Source organism: Tetrao urogallus, assembly GCF_951394365.1.
Source record: "Tetrao urogallus genome assembly, chromosome: 1".
Classification (NCBI taxonomy): domain Eukaryota; kingdom Metazoa; phylum Chordata; class Aves; order Galliformes; family Phasianidae; genus Tetrao; species Tetrao urogallus.
In genome coordinates, this window is record NC_136813.1 from 84,348,676 (window position 1) to 84,372,730 (window position 24,055).

A 24,055-nucleotide genomic window follows, 5' to 3' on the forward strand; every position below is an offset into this window, starting at 1 on the left:
CCTGAGAAATGAGGGGGTGGGAGGGCGAGGAGAGCCGGGACATGAGAGGGATCACGAGGTGCTGCAAAAGGCGTAGCAGGCTTGGGAGGTGCTGAAACATCGAATAAAAATCAGGAGGAAACCAGATTTTACTGGTTTTGTTCCTTCAGGAACAATCTGTTATTTAAGAAAGCACAATTTATACTGAAATCCACCCTTTATACTCAACTCTGTGCTGAGATACCATATTAAATTAGAAGAACAAGTATCATCTTCCTACCACTGCACATCAGTATCTTTCACATTTCAGCCCCCTAAATGTTGCAGTAATACATGGCGCAGAACATTTTTGTCCTTCTCTGCAGCTTCACTAGCAAACAGTGACAGATAATATCACAGTAAGGTTTTTTTCTTGAATTCACAGCATTGTTACATGGCAGTGATGTTATCAGCTTCCTACTGAAGAGCATTAGCTATTGTTTACCCATGGAAAAGCTCTCCTTCACTTTTCACGAATGGTATGAAGAGCAAAACAGACAGAAGCAACATTGGAAATACATCAAATATCATAATCACACGCTTCTAAGCAAATCTAAACTACCCTTAATTCACCTGAAGGGCAAATTCCATTGGAAAACAACTGATGCTGGAACTGCACATTCCAAAATAAACGTCAGCCTCTTTCATGGCGTTAGCAGAAGAGTATAAATACAAGGGGAGTAATGTAAAAACACAATAACAAACAGCTGGATTGATGCCGTGAGGTGCTGAGAACTGTGCCTTGAAGAAAGAACTCCTTTCTCCACTTGTTTACTATCATTCAGCTAAATGGTCTCCCTGGGTTCAAACTATAATTAAACACATTTCAGTGGGTTAAATGGATTGGGGCAGAATGCTGGGCATTTTGTGAGACAAGGTCCTTTGAGATTACCTTGTATGTTCGCAAAAACAAAATCGATAACACATGAAGAATAAAAGATGAGACCTTTCTCCCTCAAAATATAACTGTTTCTAAGGCAAAAAACTACCCTGAGTCTAATCTTAGCCCTTTATAGCTAAAAAAAAAAAAAAAAAAAAAAAAAAAAAAAAAAAAAAAAAAAAACCACACCATACATACACTTTTTCTGACCTTATAATCACAGAATCACCAAGGTTGGAAAATACCTCTAAGAACATCCAATCCAACCATCCACCTAATATTTCCCACTAAACTGTTTTCCTCTGTACAACATCTCAACATTTCTTGAACACCTCCAGGGTTCCGAGACCCCAAACAGCCTGTTCCAGTATCTGACTGCTCTCTTGGAGAAGTATTTCCTAACATCCAAACTGAATCTCCCTTGACGCAACTTGAGGCCATTCCCTCCCATCCTATCTCAAGTTACACGGGAGAAGAGGCTGACCCCCGTCTAACCACAGCCATCCTTCAGGTACCTGGAGAGAGCAATAAGGTCACCTCTGACCAGGACAGGTCCCAATACCAATCTCCAGGGAACACCACTTGTGATTGGTGGCCAGCTGGATTTAACTCCATTCACCACCCCTCTCTGGCCCCAGCCACCCAACCAGCTCTTTACCCAGTAAAGAGTGTATATATCCAAGCCACAGGCTGACAACTAATTCAGGAGAATACTGTGGTTGACAGTGTCAAAGACTTGCTGAAGTCAAGGTAGACTACGTCAACAGTCTTTCCCTCATCAACCAGGTGGGTCACTTGATCATAGAAGGAGATCAGGTTGGTCAAGCAGGACCTGCTTTTCATGAAACATCTGCTGGTTGGGCCTGATCCCTTGGTTGTCCTGCACATGCAGTGGGATCTCCCTCAAGATGATCTGCTCCTGGCATTGGGATTGGGCTGACAGGCCTGTAGTTCCCTGGATCCTCCTTACGATCCTTTTCATAGAAGGGAGCCACATTGGCAAGCCTCCAATCCTCTGGGATCCGTCCAGTTGAGCAGGAACACTGATAGATGGTGGAAAGCAGCTTGGCTATCACCTTTGCCAGTTGCCCCAGTACTCGTGGGTGGATCCTATTCTGCAGCATGGATTTGTGGCAGTCTAGATGGAGCAGTAGGTCTCTAACTGTTTCCACCTGAATTGTGGAGGTTTCTTCTGCTCCCTATCCAAGACTTCCAGGTCAGGAGGTAGAGTACCTTGAGGATAACTGGTCTGACTTTTAAAGACAGACATAAAGAAGGCATTGGGAAACTCAGCCTTTCCCTTTCTCCTCAGTGGTCACGCTCTGCACTGCATCCAGTAAAGGATGGAGATTCTCCTTAGCCCTCCTCTTACTGTTAATATGTTTGTACAAAAGTTTTTTGTTCTCTTTTACCCCAATGGCCAAGGTGAATTCAAGCTGGGCTTTTGCCTTTCCAACTTTCTCCCTGCACATCATAACTTCTTCGTACTCTCCTTGAGTTGCTCATCCTTTTTTCCACAGGAGGAAGACTCCCTTTTTCCCCTGGAGCCTCAGGAAAAGCTCCCTGTTCATCCACATCAGTCTTCTTCCCCACTGGCTTATCTAGAGGCACAGGGGAACAGCCTGCTCCTGTGCCTTTCAGACTTCATGAGAGGCAGTCAGCCTTCCTGGACCCCTTTACCCTTTAGGACTGAATCCCAAGGGACTCTCCCTACCAGCATGCTGAACAGTTCCAAAGTCTGCCCTCCAGAAGTCCAAGGTAGCAGGTTTGCTTGTCCCCATGTTAACATCATCAAGGATTGAAAACAAAGGTAAAGCAAAAAAGTTATTGTCCGTTTACACAAACCAGTTTCAGAGAAGCTATTAAACAATATTTCTAACTATGAATTTACGACAAGATACCTTAAGAGGCAGGTAAATTTCTTCCAAAGGATGTTAGAGAAAGGCTAAACAAGCATCAGCCATTGACAGTCCCATGTATACACACTCAGAACAAAGGGAATGGACCACATTACCTACAGTCTCAATTTTCTGCAATTTTTCACCTCTTCAACGTCTAACTTTATTTAACTTCTAGAGTAAATAACATCCAGAAACATAACCAGTAATTACTGAGCCAGCATTACAGGAGACTTTGCCCTTACATAACACTTGGTAGCACTGCTTGGTTGCCTCAGAATGGACAGCTGCATTTTATTTATCTCTCATCTGCAAATAAGAAATCCTCATTCACTGTTCCAAGATATCCTGCTCAGACAGAGAGGACACTGCTGCCAAACAGAGGCAGCAATCTTGGCTGAAAAAATTATGAGGGAAATACCCCGTTTTCCATCTCTGGAGCTAGACTCACTGTTATTATAAATAATAGTGTGGTTATTGAATATGTCTTCTTTACACACTGGCCAGTATAAGAAAAGATTTATTTTGGCACAGATACTCCAAACTATTATTTTAAAAGCTTTAATGAGGCATGTTTTGCCAACTAAGAAATTTAGCAGCATAGTGGCAGAGGGAATTATTTAATTCCCTCAATGCAGCAAACAGGTTTTGATCTAAACACTGCATTCTGATTACAAGTCAAGATTAAAAAAAAAATAGTCTGCCCAACTATTTTTTTGTCCATGTAAGAAAGTCCATACTAGGATTCTTTCAATCATATCTGAACAGTCAAGACACTCAGATGTATTTCTTGAATGAATAAACTGCCAGAAATCAACTAAGTTATTTTTGCAGGATGATGGCGGCTATAATAGAACCACTAGCAAGTCAGACTGAGAGAATTCAGGCAGATAAATGAAACACTCTCTTGTTATATATGTCCAAAATGCTTTTCCATAATGAGTATAGTTGATAAATGTTTCCAGAATTCAGTAATGAAATCTCACAGGATAAATACTCACGATTAAATAACGATTCACAATACACAAAACTACACTGTAAAAACAGTAACCTGATAGACTATTGTTGTGTCAGAAAACCTTATTAAATGAGGATTCTAACATCATACAGAGTAAAACATAGTGTAATGAGGAATAATTGAGCCTACTCTACATACAGCATGCCCTTTATTACCTTCTGACTGCAAACATGGCTATAGGAACAGGAGGGAGAAGGAGAAATGACAGTCTACCCATATGACTATTTTGTCAGTCTAGTTTAAAAATGAAGACAGTTAGAAACTGATCATGGACATTATGTGCTGCTTTTCAGTGGAGTAACACACAGAAATGACCTTCTGGGTCACCTGTAAAGTTGATTCCCTGCTAACAGCAATTGATTGTTATTTCAAAAGGCTTTAATGAACATGTTTTGTCAGTAATAAAAATTGAAGACAGCTCTGTCAAACTCGGAGGTGTAAAAACGCTGGTAAGGAAATGATAATTATCACTACTTACCAATTCCATATTTTGTCCTGTAATAATCTTTAGTGAATTCATCACAATCACACAGCATTATCTGCCTTCCCCAAACATTAATTACTGCCCCTATTTTCAGGTCGCTGTCTCTGTAAAATTCCTGATGCACTGCTCCTGTCTAATAAAATAGGGAACATTTATACAGTAGCTCTATGAATCTTAGTGTCATACAATCTTTCTTACAAAGTAGGTCATTAAGTATGCATGACTTAAAATACAATCTTCATACTTCATCTGCAAGTAGTTTTCAGCCCATGCTATGCTACCTCACTTTCACAAACATAAATTTCATAGTAAATTTCAGTATTTTTGATATGAGCTATTCTCCAGCTACAATACAATTTTACAAATAACTTCTCTCTCTGTAGCATACAAGCAGAGAAATTACAAAAACTGCTATAAGGATATTCAACAGCTGGGGGCATTCAGTAATATCTGACCTTACGATTGTCCAGAATGTAACGGCCTCTATTTCCTACTAAATTTCCAAATACATTGAGAACAGTGCGACTGGTGACTGTGCCTGGCTGATACAAACCAGTTGGAGCATACTGCAAGAAAAGAGACAGGGTGTTAAGAAATACACTTAACAAAGAAGAAAGACAATTCTTACCTTAGAAGTAAAAGAATATTTATTTATTTTTCAGCCTTACTGTTATAATGGTGTTGTCTTGGGAGAATTTTTAGTAAATTCTAAGGTAATTTTATGCTACTGAACTGAAAACCCAATGTCTACATCAGAAGAAGCATTCAGAATCTTACTGTGCATCCAAGAGTGAAGCCTTCTTTTTCTTGGAAGCACTGGGAAATAAAAGATTAGCAGCATATCCTTGTCAACATCTGCTCTAAAGGCTATTATTTTGAGCAGTAATAATAAAAAAAAAGCGTGCAAAAGAACCACTCAGGGCTGGTCCTACTAAATTGAGCACTGCACAGAAACATGGGATTCAAGTCAGTATGATTCTATTGAGAGAAATATTATTTTTGCTTATACCATAAAATCATAGAATCATTTGAGTTGAAGGGACCTTTAAAGGTAATCTAGTTTAATTTCTCTGCAATGAAGAGGAGAGTATTATTGTAAGTTTCAAAGTCATAATAGTAATTAATGCAATTAATATCCCAATAATATCAAACTTAATATGCAAATCAGCAAAATGCCGACGCAGGGTAACTGAAGTACATTATTTTGTCATAGCCGCTTCCCTGATATTCCAACTTTTGGCTGCTATTCTTCTCCACATTGCCACTTAAATTAGAGAAAGAAGCCAGCCTTTAACATTGACACGCACTTCACTAGTAGAAGGGGTCTGCCAGCATAGAGTCATTGCTAAATTAGCAGCTCAGAATGCAGGATGCTCTAGGTGAGAACAGCAAGTATTTTGCCGTTAGGATTTTACTACAAAAATCTCTTGTAAAACTATAGTGCAACAGATAAATTAAAAGTATTAGGACAGGAGGGAAGAAACACCTCAGTGTTTTACTTCATCTGCAGGTAGATTTTGTTCTACCACCAGGATCTGCCTGAAGTGACACAGAGGTGCAGCCAGATTGTTAACTTTATCATCATAATAGGTTATGCAGGACATTACTCAAATCCTTGAAGATTTATCTGAGATTAATTTCCTCTAATAAACACCTGATTAATGCCTACATTTTTTCATGGATTCTGATTGATTTTAACTAGCTTTTTATAAGATCTCAAATCTGTGAATTCAAACTTAAGAATTCACTATAGATATACTACAGAGATAGAATTTACTGAGTACCAGAACTGGATTTTTCAAAGGTTCCAAGTATAATCCATACAAATCAAAGGAGAATTCACCTCAGTGTTAGTTTATCTGAATTTCCTTTACAGCATGGATTTATATATGAATTTATGTTAATACAATAATCTGTGAGAAAGAAAACCACGGGATATCTCTCTACCTAAATTCTCTCTCCTTTAAACTTAGGAGTGACAAGCCGAAACTTAATTTTCCAATCTCTTGAAGTTGTATGAATCAGTATTCAAAAAATCTAAATGCCTAATAATTCTGATTTAGGCTCTGATAATATGTTCTAAATGTCATTACAATTGCAAGGCAAGATTTCCACAGCATCAAAGTCATAGATGTTAGAAGAGACCCTGAGGTTATCTAGCCCACACCCCCAAAGCAGATTCCCTGGAGCAGGCCGCAAAACAATGCATGTAATATTCTTTATTAGCAAAAGAATTTCAAATAGAATAAATTTTCCATTCCTTACCTTTGGAAGCTTATCTCTTCTGAGAAAAAGTGGAACTACATCCCGGCCTGAGTTTACCGGTATAACTTCTTTTATATCAATAGTATCATCAGACAAATAATAGTGCAGAACGAGCTCCCGTGGGTCATGAAACAGGGATTCTGGATCATCCCACACGCAATAAAAGCGTAAAACATGCCCATCATGCTCCAGAAATTGTTTCAAAGTGTCAATGCGCTCATAAGGGCGCAATGGGTTCATGCTATCTAGGATCTGCAAGTGAAGGAGAAATAAAGAAAAGCATCTTTTTAATGACTTGCTTCTAAGACAGAATACCAAACTTCATGGTACCACCTAACATTAGAATATGCTTCTTGGACTTTTGAATAACACTACACAATTTAAATAAATGAAATGCTATTTACAAAAGAAAAGTATTAAGGAAGAATTGCCTTCAGGGAAAAAAAAAAAAAAACAAAAAAAAAACCCAAGAGCAATTTCAAATTGCTTTTGACCTTTGTTTCGCTTACAGAAAGGTCCTTGAGATGAAGAAAGCAATAAATTATTTATTGCGCCAAGTATTTGTTGCCTTCAGAGCATTGGGGTGGATTTACCACAGCATGCTATCTATTGTGGGCCAACAGTCCTAACAAGTCAGAAGAGAAAATCCGTGCCATCTGTGAAAGACACTGTCATTATCTCCTAATGGAAACAACACTCCCACTACTATGCCCAGAGAAAAGATCCCAAGTCCTGCAAAGAGGAATCCATATAACATTTAGGAGCTAAAAACCTGAAATTTTTGGAGGATGCCACACACACTCTGGGGAAAAACAAAGAAACAAACAAACAAACAACAAACAGCTTTCAAATGAAAGCTCACAAGTGATAAAGCTGCAGAGCGGTGGATTCTGTGTGGCAGAAGAGTTTGCTTTACACATTTAAAAAAAGACGACATCTGAAGACATCAATAAAGTGAGTCTGCAGGAAGCCAAAGATGTGCTTGAATTGCAATTCCAATTATTCCTTTAAACACTTTTTAAGTGTTGTCATTCAGTCAACTCAAGAAAAATTTAAGTAGAACATAATAGCTTTTTTTTATTTTAGATTTAATACTGTTTGTACTTTCAGCAGCTGACACTGACAAATGAAGTCAAAAAAGGAGCAAACATCTGCTCATTTAAGTTAATTTAGCATCCTAATTTATCCCTTTAGTTCAGAGATAGCTGTGCTTGTACCTCCCTGGTTTCAAGTGGCTAGAGACTACCATTCCCACCCTACATCTTTTAATTACGTAATGAGCACTCCTGAGGAGTTTGTTCAAAAGAGATCACAGAGTCTGATGCACTTACAGAAATGACAATTACATGCACAGAAAACGTACTACTGCAGTTTTTATTTTCAACAGACATTGTGAAAATAAATATTGTTATTCCAGGTTGAAGAACAATTCTGTGATGCTTTTTCTGTAATACATAGCATTTATTTTCACCAATCCACCAACCAATGTTTACAGAGAAAAGTCATTTATCTGTACTAGACATCAAGTACGACATGAAAATCCATGACAGTGCTATTCCTAATCAATACTGCTGGTTAAAGTTTGAGGCCATATGAAAAACCAGACAGCAGCATTGATTCTAATAAACCTGACTCATGTATGTAAGGCTGAAAATATGTTATGTAGATGGTAAATTTAACATTGTTTATCTACTTCGCACACAACTTAAGGATAATTCTCATTCAACATATTTGAGTGCTTTTTTTTTTTTTTTTTTGCCATGAGAGATAAGTTTTACACCAGTTTTATCAAGATAATGCCCACACACACAAAAGGCAAAGATTTTATCACATTTCTTTTTCAAAAGGTATGTGAACACATCAGAAGAAAACTATGTCAGTACAATGAGCCATATAGTCAAATTTTAAGAAGCAAGTTCTCTCTTGTGATTCATTATGTTGAAATAGGCGCATTATTTGCTCAGAGAAATATTTTACATCATACATATCACTAATAGAAATTGCACTTCGATTAAAATCACGTATTCACTTTTACTGCCTCATCTGACCTTTTGCCGCTCTTTGGTATATGGGTCATCTGGACAATTTCCTGGAGGATTTAATTTAAATCCCATCTTCCTCAAGAAATTTTTTGTGAACTGGTCACAATCTATAATCTTGTATCTTCGAGCATAAAAGATTACTTCAGTGTTGATATTGAAATGATCTATAGTATAGAACTGATCTTCATTAGGAGATGGAAGTGGAATCCGATGACGTTGAACAATAGTTCCTGTAAAAGAATTAAAATAAATTCAAAGAGTGAACATCCTTTTCTCTGGGGATCATTTCATAGATATGCTAGTTTCCTATACTGATACAACCAAAGCAGATGAAACTATATGGGGGAAAAAAAAAAAAAAAAAAAAAAAAAAAAATTATCCTTCACTCAGCAAAGGAACTATCAGATAAGAGGATCTTATTTTAATAACAACACCTCTACACAATGATCACCTTCTAGCACTTCAAGTTCAAGCACAAAACGTAGGCTAATGCAGAAAGTTAGCACCTTTGTAAATAGAAATGAATTCCTATTTGCTCCTTACAGGTAACTGGTCAGTACTTTATCCAATAAGAACAGCACAACCTTTCATTAAAAGAAGAGACGTCTTTCACTTCCAGTGAAAAGTAGTCTCCTGTACTTAATAGAATAAGTAATTTTTCTTCTAAAAAAAAAAAAAAAAAAAAAACCCACCACACACACACACACACACACACACACACACACACAGTGTTGTGCAAAGTCACAGGGTAGGAATGTGCAGGAAAGATAAAATTTGTCTTTACATCCTGTGGGGTGACAGTAGTCATATACGATCAAGGTCATAGAAGAAAAAAAAAAAAAATGCCCTACTAAGGGAAAACACCTGACCTATCAAGTTTGGAAGCAAGGGCATTCAACTGAGCTTCCTTAAAATTCACAGAATGGCTTGGTTTGGAAGGGATGATCAAGTTCCAAACCCTCTGCCACAGGGAGGGCTGCCAACCAAGCAAAGAAGTAAAAAGTAGAGAGAAAAAAAAAAAAAAAAAAAAAAGGGGGGGGGGGGGCCAAGAGAGAAAAGGGAAAAAAAAAAGATCTGAACTTTACTAGAGCTAGTAGACAAGCTTCCTTCTTTAGAGTACTTTTGTGAAAGTAGGCACTATTATTTTTGGAGCATTGCATTTGTTTATATTCACTACATTAAAGGAGGAGTAATCTGCTATGTGTTTATCAGCTGAAAACTCATATCGATGAATTGGGTAATGCTTCAAAAGTTACTCGATGACAGAGAAGAGACTTCACATGAGAAAAGGCTGATAGAGCTGAAACTACTTACCCTGGAACAGTAAAAGCTTAAGGGGGACCTCTGCAATGCCTATAAATACACGATGAGGAGGAATAAAGAAGACAAAGCCAGGTGGTACCCAGGGACAAGAGAAGAGACAATGGGTGCAAATAAAAAATAACAATAAGAAATTCCATATTCCATCCAAACACAAGGAAACACTTTTACTGTGATGCTAAGCAAACGTACTGCAAGAGATTTCCCAGAGAGGTTGTAGAATTTCCATCCTTGGAGACACTGAAAACCCCACTGGCTATGGCCATAGACACCCTGCTCTAGGTGACCTTGCTTTGAGCAGACGACTTGGACCAGATTATCTTAAGAGATTCCTTCCAGCTTCAACCATTCTGGGAGTCTGAAATACCACAAGTATTTCAAAAATACCCTATAAACAACAGCCTCAGCAGGTTAAATAAGAAGGACGTACATTAAAGGAATGTTATGCAGCTGCACGTATGACAAACTATGATTTATCATGAGTAAAGTTTGAGTTCCCAAAGAACTTCATATTGGCAGAGCTGGGTCCAAGCTCTTGTTTTCAACATTACAAGAGAACAAAAACAATAGCAGTGAAAGTTTTGCCACATCAATACAAAGGTGTCTCTGTGTGAAGATAATATGTAGAGAATACAAAGATGGTCCAGTCCTCAATCTCACCATCTTTGTTGTGCTTACCAACTTGGATATCCCTGTAACCCTGCAGATACCCACTGCCTAACACCAGGTAGAAACCACCAGCACACATGACTACAACAATTCCTTGCCACCATACCTTCCCAACAACTTTATAACTACAATAATAAAAGGTGCAACTTGAAAACAACAACAGTAAACACACAAAAATTCCAAAGCTAAAGATAGTTCAAGTACTAACTTACTACAACAAGAGTAGACAATTAGGCAATTATCTAAAAAAAATATCTCATTATCTCTCATTACAGAACTTTTTCCAGGGCCCTTCAGCTGTGCATCTGGTAGTGTTTCCCTTTAAGTTCCTTCTGAAGGTTTTTCAGCATTATTTTTTTTTTGGACTGGGGGTAGGAGGGAGTGGAGGAAAGATGAAGAGAGGCAGAGAAGGTGGGAGAAATATATTGCTGTTTATTTATGTTTAGTGTTTTACTGGCCTTAGTTCTGAATTACTCCATGGAAATTCTTCACTGTTCAGTTTATTTCACTAGGGACTAATCTGTATGAAATACCTTCCACAACTACATTATCAGAGTTGTTTGTTAAATTCTAACTCCTATAATGAGTAAACTCTTACAATATAACGCATAATTAGTTCAACTCCCATAAATTTTCAGGGGAATAAAGCAACAAAGCAACTCTACTTTATATTCACATTAAATAAATTATTTTAGAGCTTTTCAGCATTCTAACATTTCACATGTACTAAAATCTGACACTTTGGCTATGAAATAAATTTGAAGTTCTATCAGCTTAAACATACATATATTTAAGAGGTATCTTCACAGAAATGTTAATTAGAAAATATGTTTAACATGATGCAAGACCCCATAGCACTGCCATTAACAAAAACACATGATTCAAAAACTTTACCTAATTTTGCTTAATCGTTGAGTTGCTCCAACAAAATAAAGAGATAATGTGCTTACCAGAACAGACCCCCCCACATTAATGCAAAAGTTTATTATAATTTTATTTAAAATATAATTGTTTACAATTTTCTGACATGTTTTCTGAAGTTATATTCACCTCAGAACCAGTAAGTAAACATACAGCTTTTTTTTCCATATCTCTTTTCTAAGTACATTTTGTTCTGAAGGGATAAGAACTTATTTCCTAATGGAAAATGTCTCATATAGATAATATCAAGTCTAGCAAACCTCCATTTTTATTAGATATCACTGTGCCTGATTTACACACGTGGAGAAAATGTTTTATGTTGTTGAACTTGAAATTTAATAAAATGTGATGAGCTCATGTTAGGATAATTTAAAAAATGCTGGGACCTTTCTTTTGGAAAATAATTCTATTTTTACTTCTAGAAACACATTAGATATCATTGTAGAAGGATCTGTGCACATGCAACAGTCTTATTGTCAAGGATGGATGTCTTCTATCAGTTTGAGTACGCTATCCAACTGCAGTACAAATCAGGATCCTAAATATTTGCATCTGGTCAGCCTACAGCTCTTCTATACTGTGTTCTTGTAAAGGAAGTTGGTGTGCTGCTTTTCTCAGCCAATAATGGTGCCATCAAGTTCCAACATCACAATCTGTAGCAGATTTTTTCTTCTCTCTGGGTTTCTGAGTATTTGGCAGCTACCGCAGCAGAGGAGACTTTATTAGACCCTATTAAGGAGACCTTAATAGCAGTGAAAGATTTTTGCTTACAAGGCAGCATGGGCAGTTGGGCAACACACAATTTGGTCTCTGCTGCTATATTGCTCTGCAGAAAGACAAAAGTGGTATCAAGAATTTCCTCAGCACAGCTTACTCCCTCTGCACTACTCAGGAGCGTACTAGAGAGGAGCGGAATGGGTAACACTTGGATTTTGCACGCTCTGACTGTTTACACAGAAAGAAGAAAGGAACACAAAGAGTTCCTCCTAAGAAACAAGGGAGTTTCTTACATTTACTTAGTCACCCATCTCTGAAGGTAGCCAGGTCCTGCTTTGGTCACCATTAAAAAGCAAGATCGTGATTATTTCAAGGTCTCCAAGGAGTTCTTAAACTTTCAGATAATCAGTTATACTGAAGGAGCTGCCTACAACTTCACTTTCCCAACTGCACTTTCCTCTTCAGCCAGTCAGCCTTGGGAACCTCGCCAGCAGGCAGCTTCACTTTCTTCTTCAGCTGGCTGACCTTGGGGGAAAATCAGCCAGCCTCTCTACTGTGCTCTGGCTCTCAAGGCCTGGATTGCTCTGGAAGCTACACTTAACCCCAGGGGACATAAATAACCTTTTGATAAGGCAGTATCAGCCAGCCACAGTCCTTTGAACTGAAAATTAAAACTACAAAATGCTAGTATTGTCCCATCTAAACTGGTTCTCTAAAGAGAGAGTGTACTTTTATATAAGGAGAATAATTAGCTTCCTGGCTCTGGAAGAACATTGCAGAGTTTGTTATGAGGTAAAATTGACTGTTCTTTCCTTCATTCCTTATCTTTGATTAGTTCTTGTGCATTGTGATTGCCCTGGTATTTTTTTGCTTTGATTCTGGTTTCTCAAGTTCAGGTTGGCCTCTGCATCCTTTTGTGTTTTGCAGTTTTGTAGATTCTTTCTATAGATTTCCTCCAGTGTTCCTAAGAATTTTCAAGATATTTTTCCAATCTGTAGCAAGGCAGTTTCCAAAATTAGATGTACTTCAGATTTCAGCCTCTCAGTAGTAACCTTAACTGTCCAAATTCATGTCCAAGTATAGAAGCCAATTCCACAAAGCACTTTTTAAAGTCACTAGAATGCATTTCCCACAGATTACTTACTTTGTCACTCCGAGATTTTGATCACTGGTAAAAGCACATTCTCTGGCTTTTTTAAAGCCAATTTGTCTTAATTTTGCAAAATCATAATTAAATCTAGGAATTCTAACTTACTTATCAGGTGTTCCTTCACAAAGTCTTCCTGCAGTCCATAAGCCTCTCCAAATCTTTTCCCCCGCAAAGCAACAAATACTAGCCACAGAAGGGGGAGCACAGAAGGAACACTTCCTTAACCCCCCCATGCCCAGAGAGACCCATTCAGACCATCAAGCTCTCATTTGTGGGGTATGGCACAAGCACTGGTAATCTAGTGGCCTCAAAGCACTAACCAGACAAGCAAAGATCTACCTTCAATCTATCCAACCATCAACCTTTGATCTATACCATCACTGCAACAACTACTCTTCAAGAGCACTCCTAAGAATAGCTGTCTCTGTTACATCTCTTCCACCTGGGTATGCATGCAAATCAGGATCTCCACTACCTTCTTCATTCTAAAGATAAATTAAAAGTTCATCTATTCAGCATCTTTTCCACCAAAGCTTACTTCTTTTCCTCCTTTATGCAACCTCTTCCCTGAATTGCAACTCTATAACTGTCCACACAGACTAAGCCTATGCCGTTCTTTAAATTCCCCACACGTTTTTCCATCATCCACATCCCCACATCTGTGTTCTTTTGTTCAGTGCAATTTGCCCTTATTTCAACAAGCCAAGTTCTCTTACAGTTGAACTCTCCCCTACAGAACTCAGGCATTTTAATTAACTGAAATATTCGATTTTAGCGTAGGTACAGAGGACAGCGTTATGGTTAAGACCCTGAACTTCAGCTCAGCTCAGCTTCTCTTCCTGTTACAACTTTTCTTATATGATCACAGGCAAGAACTTCATTCTTTGTGCTTCAGCCTAACAGCTTCACAATGCAGTTATGCTTCTGTTCCTTTCAGTCTTCTTTTCAATCAGAACAGGGAATATGAACAATATAAAAGAAGCAACGGGTTGATTTTTATTTGAAAACTGAGCAAAAGTAATGGTTTAAGCAGATTATAAATGTATATACACATACAAGCACTTTATGGTTTATGCATTTTATATACATATTCTTACAAAAATAAGCAGTTTAAGACCACTTTTACATGTATTCAAGAACAAACTTATTGTCCCTAAGGTAAGTTTCATAGCTTTTATTCATTTATAGAGCATAAAGTCAGTGCCTAAGTGCATAGGAGCAAGAATTCTCTGACAAGCATTTCCATCTTCCCCCCCCCCATAAGATTAATCTGTAGCTTAAGAAGAATCTTTATGTAAATAGTTATGACAAAGTATAGGCCCAAAGTCATCTCATTAGCTGTGAAGCCTAAACATACACCAACTGGTTTGGGAATCTTTCAATCTACTGCACTTCTCCCTTCCTTGACACAACCAATAAACTGAGATTCTCTACCAGCTCAGGTACAAGCAACAAATAAACGAAGCGCTCTTTTAAGCTACTGGAACACTTCTTTTTAATCCACCTAATTAGTGTTTCTACATACTCATTTATCTCATATTGAGAAGTGCTCTTACAAAACTGTAGAGGCCTTCAAGACATCCTTGCATAGAAGACTGAGAAAATCCCTCTTCCTTTTGAATACTATACAGTAAATTTTAGATCTTGTACCAAAGATAACTTCAACGACCATTAACACAAGATCCAACCAAGGAAATGGGAGGAAACTGTAGTCTTCCTGTCAGTTCAGGATCATCACTAGACTACCAGGAACATCGGGCCTGAGGAAGTAGACTACATACCTCATACTGCAGTAGCAACCTAAAAGACTCATTCTTACAGCTAGATACAAAGCAATCAGCCTTGAATTTGCTTTCTATAATGATGTAGTGCTATAATATGACGGAAAGTACACCAGTAACAGCAGAGTGGCACGAGTCTAGGTTGCAGCAAATGAGAACAAGCCCCAGTGCAGCAGCCATGGACACAGAAACAACAACAAACATCTGCTTACCTTTGAAGGCCTCAAGTGGGCAAGGATCTCCAGTGAGATACCCTTGCCTCCACTGCCAACCCTTAAATGTGGTCTGGGAAGGGGTGGATCCTGGCTCCACACGTTCCAGTCACTCAAGCGCAGTGCACCTGAGCTCCTTTGGGTTGGCCCTGCTTTCCCACCAGGTGTTCAATCACTGTTTTAGGCCATGACCTAGCATTTCTGCTACACTTTCTGCTTTAATGAACCTGGTTTCTAGCTTCCCTCTCAGGGACATCACCTCTGCTTCTTAGTTTAACTATATTTCCTTTGTTGATAGTCATTTGTTCCAAGCCACATAATCTAGAAACATTTGCTCCCACTGCCATGACACACAAGTCAAGGAAATCCTTCACCTGAGAATGTTTCCAGCCTCACAGAGATAGCTGGAGTGAGAGTGTCTTATAAATTCCCAGGTGAAAAGATCCAATATGCTTTTCTTTAGGTCATGAAAAATCAATTGCCCTAGCAGGATTAGGATGAGGTTCCTCCGAATTCAGAATCAGTTCCTGCTGAACAGCCAGCAAAATTTCTGGCAAGAACTTTTCAATACAGGGAAAGCAGGGTTCAAAGTACTACTCTAAGATAAAATTCCCAGGCAACTTTATCCCAGATACAACAGAAATGTAATGCTTAATACTTTTAAATGTTATCCTATTCTGTAGACAAATAAATTGATAGCATCTGATCATCTTGGAAAAGAATATCACAATTAAAGAGTTAATTTAAAAAAAAAATTCTAAATTGCTGTGCAAAGATCCACCAGAACGTATAAACTATCTTCTGGGACTGGGAGGTGCAGTCATCCCAAAATACTCATCCCAAGACATTCTGCTTATCTGGACTACATCTCTTGCAATTTCTTTTTTTTAATTTTGGCAGTGACCTATAAATATCAAGAAGCAGCAGCTGTACTCCCTTTCTGCAATAGGATGTTGACTGCCAGATCACATTTTCTTAATGTAAACCAAGTTCATTAATACTCCAGTAAATCAGCTTACTAAACCTTTCTCCACAAGTCCTCAGGCTGGCCCAAGTGTAGTGATATGACTCTGAGGAAAGGCAGCTTAGAAGTGTCACGGAAAAACTACTCAGCCAAGGGTATTTTAATCATAACCAACAGCCAGAGGCACAAAAGGTGCTCTCCTTCAGTAAATGCAAAGATATCCGCAGCTTCTAATAAACTATAAGAAAGCTTCAGCGAGAGAATTTATTAACATAGGAAGGAACAGGGACCAGGAATGGAAATCCAGAATGCAAATTGCTTTTCCAGAAGTGATACAAAACCAAAAAAAGACCAAGGATCACATTAAAGAAAAAATGTATGTGTGTGTGTATGAATGGATTCTGCCCTACTAAACCTACATCTTCAAAAATTAAGACAATAGAAAAGTTCGTATTGTGATCCATAATAAGATGATTACAGCTATTCACTCACTGTCCATTTAAATATTAAGAATTCATGTCATGTATTCCTTAAAATGGACCAAGACTTCGCTGGAAGTATTTACACTTTCAGCAAAAAATAAAACGCTATTAAAAATACATACCTTGAATTATGCCGCTATTTTTCATTCGGGGTTCAACCACTTGAATTGTATCATCTTCAAGGTAGAAGTATATTTTACAGTGTCTTATTCTATATAGTTCTTGATTTTTATCTGGCACTTCTTCCTCAAAATAGGCATCAAAAGACAATACCTATTAAAAACAATAAATACATATAAAGCAGCAAAGTCTTCAATGCTTTTGCATAATGCATCAATAAAATAGACTTGTGCACATTATAAGCTAATTAAATGTATGGATTTCAGGAGATAGATTTACTTCTCAGAAATGCAAGAATGGAAATCCACATTAAATCACATAAATTTAATATTCTTTGGTTGGCATTTTTATTATCACAACATTTAAGCAGAGATGGAACTCCAGAGTAAAGAAATAAATCAAGTATAGAACTATCAGCAGGCTGCTTGAAAATTGTTCCAAACAAAGCATTTTTGATGGCACAATGAGCTACCTAAGTCATGAAGAAACTTTTAGACTTCTACTCAATGAATTCCTGGAAAATAATGACAGTAATGGCTTTATCATTGAGGTAAGTAAAAAGCAGAGTCCTTTTCAAGCAGGTCTTGCAAGCTCTCTAATGAGTAGTATGGAAGACTATGAGAAAAATTATATTTTTTCAGGAGTCACTTAGAGCCGTGCAATACTGTCATTTCAAAACTTACCTTATTCTGCAATTCAGCAAGAAAGGAAATCTCAGAGAGCACACCTATTGGCCTCTCTGTGGTTTCTTGGGAGAGAAATAACGCAAGAAAAAAGCCTTCACAGGTGAAGTATTCAGTGGTTTACTCCAGTGGTGTTAATGTCAGGAGATCTCAGATCAAACTTTGCAAACGATTTTTATATTTCTTGGTATCATTCATGTTCTTTAATCACCAAGACCATGTTCAAGGGAATGTTCAAGAAACATCTATTTTGTAGTGTAGTATGTAGGATGCTAGCTGTGGTAAGAGAGTGCAAGAGTGTGTTTTTTACTAAAAACTATGTTTCCACCACCAGCACCTCCAACCAAATATGTGGGTCATATCAGTGCTAATTCATAATTCATTTTTGTAATGATTAATAAATTCAACAATCTTCATTCTTGGTTCATTAGACAAAACGACACAGTGGAAAAACAGGAACTTAGTTGTTCCATTCCAGTGAGCATCTGGCAGACCTGGGCTTAAAAATGTTTGAAACCCATATATCTGAGAATCTTGAGGGCTCAGCCAACACGGAGTTGAACTTCACCCCTTGCCCAACTGGTGATAAGCTATACAACTCCAGGATGCATGTACTCTCTTCTCCCTGTTTTGCTAGTCTCACTAAAGTAAGAATTTCTGACAAGCATATTGTTCAACTGTGCTATTTGATTATTAACTGTTTTTAATTCTGTCAGCGGACATTTCTGACAACAGCCTTCTCATGAGACACCAGCCAGGTGAAAGGATCTATTTTCAAACAGAATTGAGCATTACATAGACTGTAATTATCCCTTTCACTAAGCATGTCCTGGTCTACGTCACCTGATGACTTTGTGCAAACTCTTCTGCAACTTCTTTATGAGCATGCTAATGTACAACCGGCACACGCTCAGCAACCAACTGCAGTTTTGCAGATTGAAACATAATTCAGAAAGGGTGAAGAAGAAACATTAAAGAAGATGATGACTTATTTTACATTTTAAAATAAACTTACTTTTAGAAATAGTCAAAATTCAACATTTCCTAACTTATGTGTCATCTGTAGTACACTGCTGTGTACAGTAGCCCTTTTTTTTAGAAATTAGAAGTTGGGCATGAAAATTGGAAGTAACAAATATTGAACAAACTCTGTGGCATATTGCGAAGTTGGCATGCGGTTTCCCTAGCACCTGTGGAAGTCAAATTATAAACATCTTTTCAAGCCCAGGAAGCCTTGTGTATGTATTTAATCACAGAAGAAATTAAGTTTACACCTGCTTCCTATTAGGCATATGAAGTTACAAAAACTATTTCTTAACCCACTTAATATGAAGTATTACGCCCGTCCTTCCTCCAACAAACTGGTACTGCTGAAAGTTGGAAAGAAAAATGGGTAAGAAAGCAGAGTACGTTTAAAAACATTAACACTTCTTCGTTTTTCATGGAGTCCACTTGGCTGCATCACAAACTGCAGCGCTGGCAGGCATAATGCCATTTCAGGCTCTTACCTGGGGAGGTTAAATTAGTTGGGTAGTACTCTTTAACTGTCTATAATTTTAAAAAAAAGAGACATGAGCCTTCCAGAGTTTAATTCCAAACCCGTAAACTCCCATCCTGCATTGATTGCCCTGTGTAGGAATACACTGATGAGACAAAGAGAGTAGCTAGCTAGCTCATTTCGCCAGCAGGTCCCCTTGCTTTCTACTTAACTCATTTATTTCATAAACTTGGACCCAAATCCTGCTGACAGGTATGTCCGCAAGAAACAAAAGCACTCTTTCATATCAAAAAAGGGGTGCAGGTAGAACATGTGCAGGACTGGCCAAGGCCTTAACACTTAGGCACATTATACCAATTCACATTTGAGCACATTGGTGAAAAGCAAGTGAGCAGTACTAGGGACTTCAGAGGCAATGTGTATCTATCTATTCAAGCTTTACATTTTCTTGCATTAGTTCTGGTCTGCCAAGGAGACAAATAGGCAATTATACTGAAATTATCTATGTGACTTTTACTTTAAAACAAAAATTATGTCATTCTTTTCAGTGTTTAATATCCTAATAATTTTGTCATGCAACATTTCTGCAATTTGCTGAATGATTTCTTTTTCTGGATCATTTTCCTTCTCTGATTATAGGCTTATTGCTTTAGAAATAAACCATCACCAAGTAGCATTTAATGTAAATTTTAAAAAGGAAAGTAATGACAGCGTGCTTGAAAATTCATATCATCTAGATAACAGTTATTTGATAACTCTCTAGCTTTAAAGGTGTCATTACACTCCTACAAAATAAATAAGTATATATATACATTAATTTTAAATTCCAGCACTTATAACAGACACAATCTATTTCCCTACATGTGAACAAAGTCAACAGGACTTTGAGCAAACAAACAAGACTAGATAAGGGAATTCTAATCCTACAGAACTGCACTGTGGTTAGCGGTCATGCAGATTTTCTCCCGGACATAGGCCTTTCTTACACTCCTGTAACTACACATTTCCTTGTTTGATCATTTGAAAAACAAAGAAATGGAAAAGAAGTAGTACGTTGTTGCAAATCAATTATTTGCTATCACTATTTTAAATAGATATATATACTAACTACCCCCTTATTTTTATGATGTCCCATAGGAGACGTATCCCAGTGCAGAAGTATTTGTGTATATTGCTGTAAAACATATGTTTACCTTAATTATACAACATATCAGTATTATGGAAAAACAGAAGTTGCCACCTTTTTTGTTTGTCTAGGAACATTTCTCCACACAAAAACTAATCTGAAGTATTTGACTGAATTTCACATCTGTCATATTGTATCTGTTCCTAAAAAAACATACAGATACTGATTTCCACATACCTGCTTGTCAAATGCTATCCAGGCAGGAGCACCACACCCAAGCTCTGCAGGAAACACGCTGGATTTAGGTTTCAGCTTCTGTCCAGGTAATGGTTCACCTCCTATTCCAGGTTTATCTTCTGCAAGCAGCATAGCAACATTATTGCAGTAGCCCCAGTGCTGCGATTTGTGGAACTTTTCTTTCCCTAACTGTCAAAAATTTGGAAGAAAAGAGAGAAAACGACATTTTAATGTGTGGTTTTAAATTCATAAGAGTTACCTAGCTATGCAAGGGTGATAAATCACATCGAAGTTTTTCTGTAAGTACCTTTAATACTATCTGAGAACCTGTAACAACTTGAGTGCTGCCTGTGAAGTGACATTATTTCAGTAGTCAATTTTCTGTCTTACAGATCAAAATGGAAAGGAATTCTGGTAACATAGCCAGGCTGAAAAATAGGATGATACCAGCTGTTGTCCCCCTCTTCTTCTTCCCTGCAATAAGGACTATGGAATAAGGAAGCAAGTCACCCATAAGAACAATGCAAGGGGGGGGAAAGCTTCCTCTATAGAACCCCACAGGTCAAACAGAAACACTTCAGGAGCACCCAGAAAACAGTCTGCTGTCATAACTTATGTTGAAGACCTTCTTTACATTTGAACTGCGGAGTGCAAAATACATAATCCTGAATACACTTCAATTTTGGGAATCTGGAGCTGAATCAAAAGACAGAAAATTTATTGTATCCAGGCTTATTTCAAAAGACAACCTTTGTAGCAATTTTTTTTTTTACATTATTATTGTTTTTCAGGCAGTTACAGATCGAGTCCTTAGAAACAACCAACTGCAAAGAAAGCCATCCTGCCTGCTCACATTTCCTGACTAGTACTGGAATCTGCCTTGAAGTAGTGCAAAGAAGTCTCCAATGAGCACCAGTCCTGCCTGTGGGAATGCTCCTGCTCTACTGGCCTGCTCCCTTACACAGAGGCAGCTACCCCACACAGATCAGACAAACAGGAAGAGCAAACACAGGAGACAGCACCACAAACCCTTCCTCCCATTAGCGGCAGTATTGACCTGTTAGCTCCTCTTACTCTGCTCCCTTCCTCGTTCCTTCAAATCCTTGAAATGCTTTGGAACAGCTGAGTTGTGCCCCAACCCTCAGCCTGGGGCTGAGGGACCGTGAGGAAAGCTGAGGCTGAAAGGGGAGGAACTGATGCTAGGGAAGAGCACAGGAAGGACCCAGGCAATGGAAAGGCTGGACAGCATAATTCTCCAAGCTCCACTGGAGCAGATATGTCAGTAATGTAGCAGAGGGACAGAATTGCCTCTCCCACTGCATTTGGAAGGTTGGGGTTGGATATTAGGAATAATTTTTTTCTCAGAAAGAGTGGTGAGGCAGTGGCACAGGCTGCCCAAGAAGGTGGTGGAGTCACTGTCCCTGGAGGTGTTCAAGAGCCGTGTGGATGTGGCACTGAGGGACGTGGGCAGTGGGCATGGTGGGATGGGCTGCTGGTTGGACTGGTGCTCTTAGTGGTCTTTTCCAACCTTAATGATTCCTTGAAGGCTGAGCAACAGTAATTAGAGCACACACATTTAAACTAGTGCTCCCCAAAAAGGTGTAGACAACAATGCATTACCATCATGAATAAAAATTGGCCAAGAGAAATGTTGTTCATCATGGCAACGTTTGAGTGCTCCAGAATAATATAATACACATTCAATATTCTGGGAAGAGTGAAAGCAGTGGAGCAGCAAAATCTGAAAGGAGCTGACTAGTTATTTTATTCTGCCAATATGAAATTGAGTGAGGAATCTGAAAGGCAGCTAACCTTTGGCTCATAACATTCACTGCTCATATATACAAACTAGTGCACACCGAAGGTGAAAATCTCAACGGTGCTCTAAGCTCAATGACACAGGAAGGAGAGCTCCCCCTCAGCTCAACGAACAGCTCAATCCCTACCTTAGTTTAGATTTTGCTTATAATGCAAGGGCAGTGGTATGCAAAAAACCCACATTACTTATTATTTTTATAACTGATTATTTTTAATGCCATAAAAATCAATGGCCGTACCCTGCTTAGGTTAACAAAGGCTGGGCTAAGCAGCACCCTTCAAAGCAGATGCTGCAAGGTGAGACGGGGCTCCCATACTGATAGCAGGAATGAATGAGAGTATGGATACGTTTCCCCAGAGGAAGTACCTAAAATGCAAGCAGAGTTTTGAATAAAGGTGAGTAGAAAGGGCAAATGGCATGTAGCATAAGATAAAGGACACATGAGGAGGACAAAAAGTTATTCAAGAACAAGGGTTCTTGAATTATTTAAGAAATAAAAGACAAAATCGATACAAGGAAATATTTATTGTGTAACAAAGTTGGCCTATGGGCCTCCCTGCCATGCAACATCGCTCAAGCCAAGAATTTAACAAGATTAAAAGAAGAGCTGCATATTTGCAGGAAAGATGCCCAAAACAAAATATTTAATATCAGCACCTTTTTTTTAATGTATTTATTTTTGAGCTGTGATATTAAATGTCATGCTTCTGTGCACAGCACAAGCACTGATGTATAGGCATTAAGAGAAGACCTTCCCTTGGTCATTCCACCCTTCCCTGAGGCCCACAGCACTGTTTCTGCAGGTGAGGACGATGGCCGGGGAGAACTGGCTGGGTCTGCCGCTCCTCCCCAGCAGATTTCCAGTAAGGATGGTTTTCTCCCTCTTTTTTGGAAACTAGCAAGCTGCCCTTTCTTGTTCTGTTCCCTTTTTTATTATTACTTTTGTTCCCTGATAAGCTGATAGAAAGCTGGGGAGAAGACAGAACAGGAGGGAGATTTCAGCATTTATTAGGTCTAATATGGAATAGCTAGAGTCAAGCTGAGATTTAAAAAGGAAATTCGTGGGCAAAAACATCTCATTTACACTAAAAGCTCCATACACCAGCAGATCCATTTTGACACAGCAAGTACTTCTTCTCTGCCTATTACCAAAGCATGAGTAAGGGAGAAAAGCAAAGTTATTAAAGCGCAGTAAGGGTGGCAGCTATCCTGAGCAAAGGAAAGTCCCTTAATGTCCTCAAAGCTTCTTCAAAAAGCATTTTCTGTCCTTCCTTTACTGGGCTTTGGTCAGTTACAGTGTGAGAAATTGTTTGTCAAAGAAATCCACATTTGCTCCTGGTGGAAATTTTCTTAGGGCTGAAATCACAACAGAGTTCAAGGTGTGATTTGAAAAATAAGTGGCCCAACAGCTGCAGTTCTACTAAGAATCTTTTGTGGAGTTCCTGTAGCTTTTTACAGAAAGATCATTTTAGATCAATAATCACAGTACTACTTATAAGCTCCTCTGTGAAGATCACCGAAGTGTCCTCTAGAAACATGAGCAGGTTTTAAGCAAAAGTCTTTTCTTTTTAAGCAAAAGAGTAATTACAATGGAAGATTGCAAAAGAGAAAAATGACATTTGAGAAACTTCAGCTAACGAACCCAGACAGCATCCAGCCGAAAATAGTGACAGAACATCACAATACATCCACAGCAGTATTAAGCGACTTCTAAAAGAAATCTGTGACAGTGCAGGGAAAGAGCTTTACTG

The 24,055-nt window shown here is 38.3% G+C and overlaps 1 protein-coding gene across 1 annotated transcript in view; it reads right to left on the reverse strand.

Moving 5' to 3' along the window:
- Positions 1-24,055, reverse strand: part of EFHC2 (EF-hand domain containing 2) — a gene marked incomplete at both ends in the record, with an annotated part of 65,218 nt that overhangs the window by 36,299 nt on the left and 4,864 nt on the right. Inside the window, 6 exons of the mRNA XM_079535326.1 lie at positions 4,293-4,431; positions 4,754-4,864; positions 6,564-6,815; positions 8,612-8,835; positions 16,944-17,094; positions 20,486-20,674. Coding sequence (XP_079391452.1) covers positions 4,293-4,431; positions 4,754-4,864; positions 6,564-6,815; positions 8,612-8,835; positions 16,944-17,094; positions 20,486-20,674 — 1,066 coding nt within the window. The remainder of the gene's footprint in view (positions 1-4,292; positions 4,432-4,753; positions 4,865-6,563; positions 6,816-8,611; positions 8,836-16,943; positions 17,095-20,485; positions 20,675-24,055) is intronic.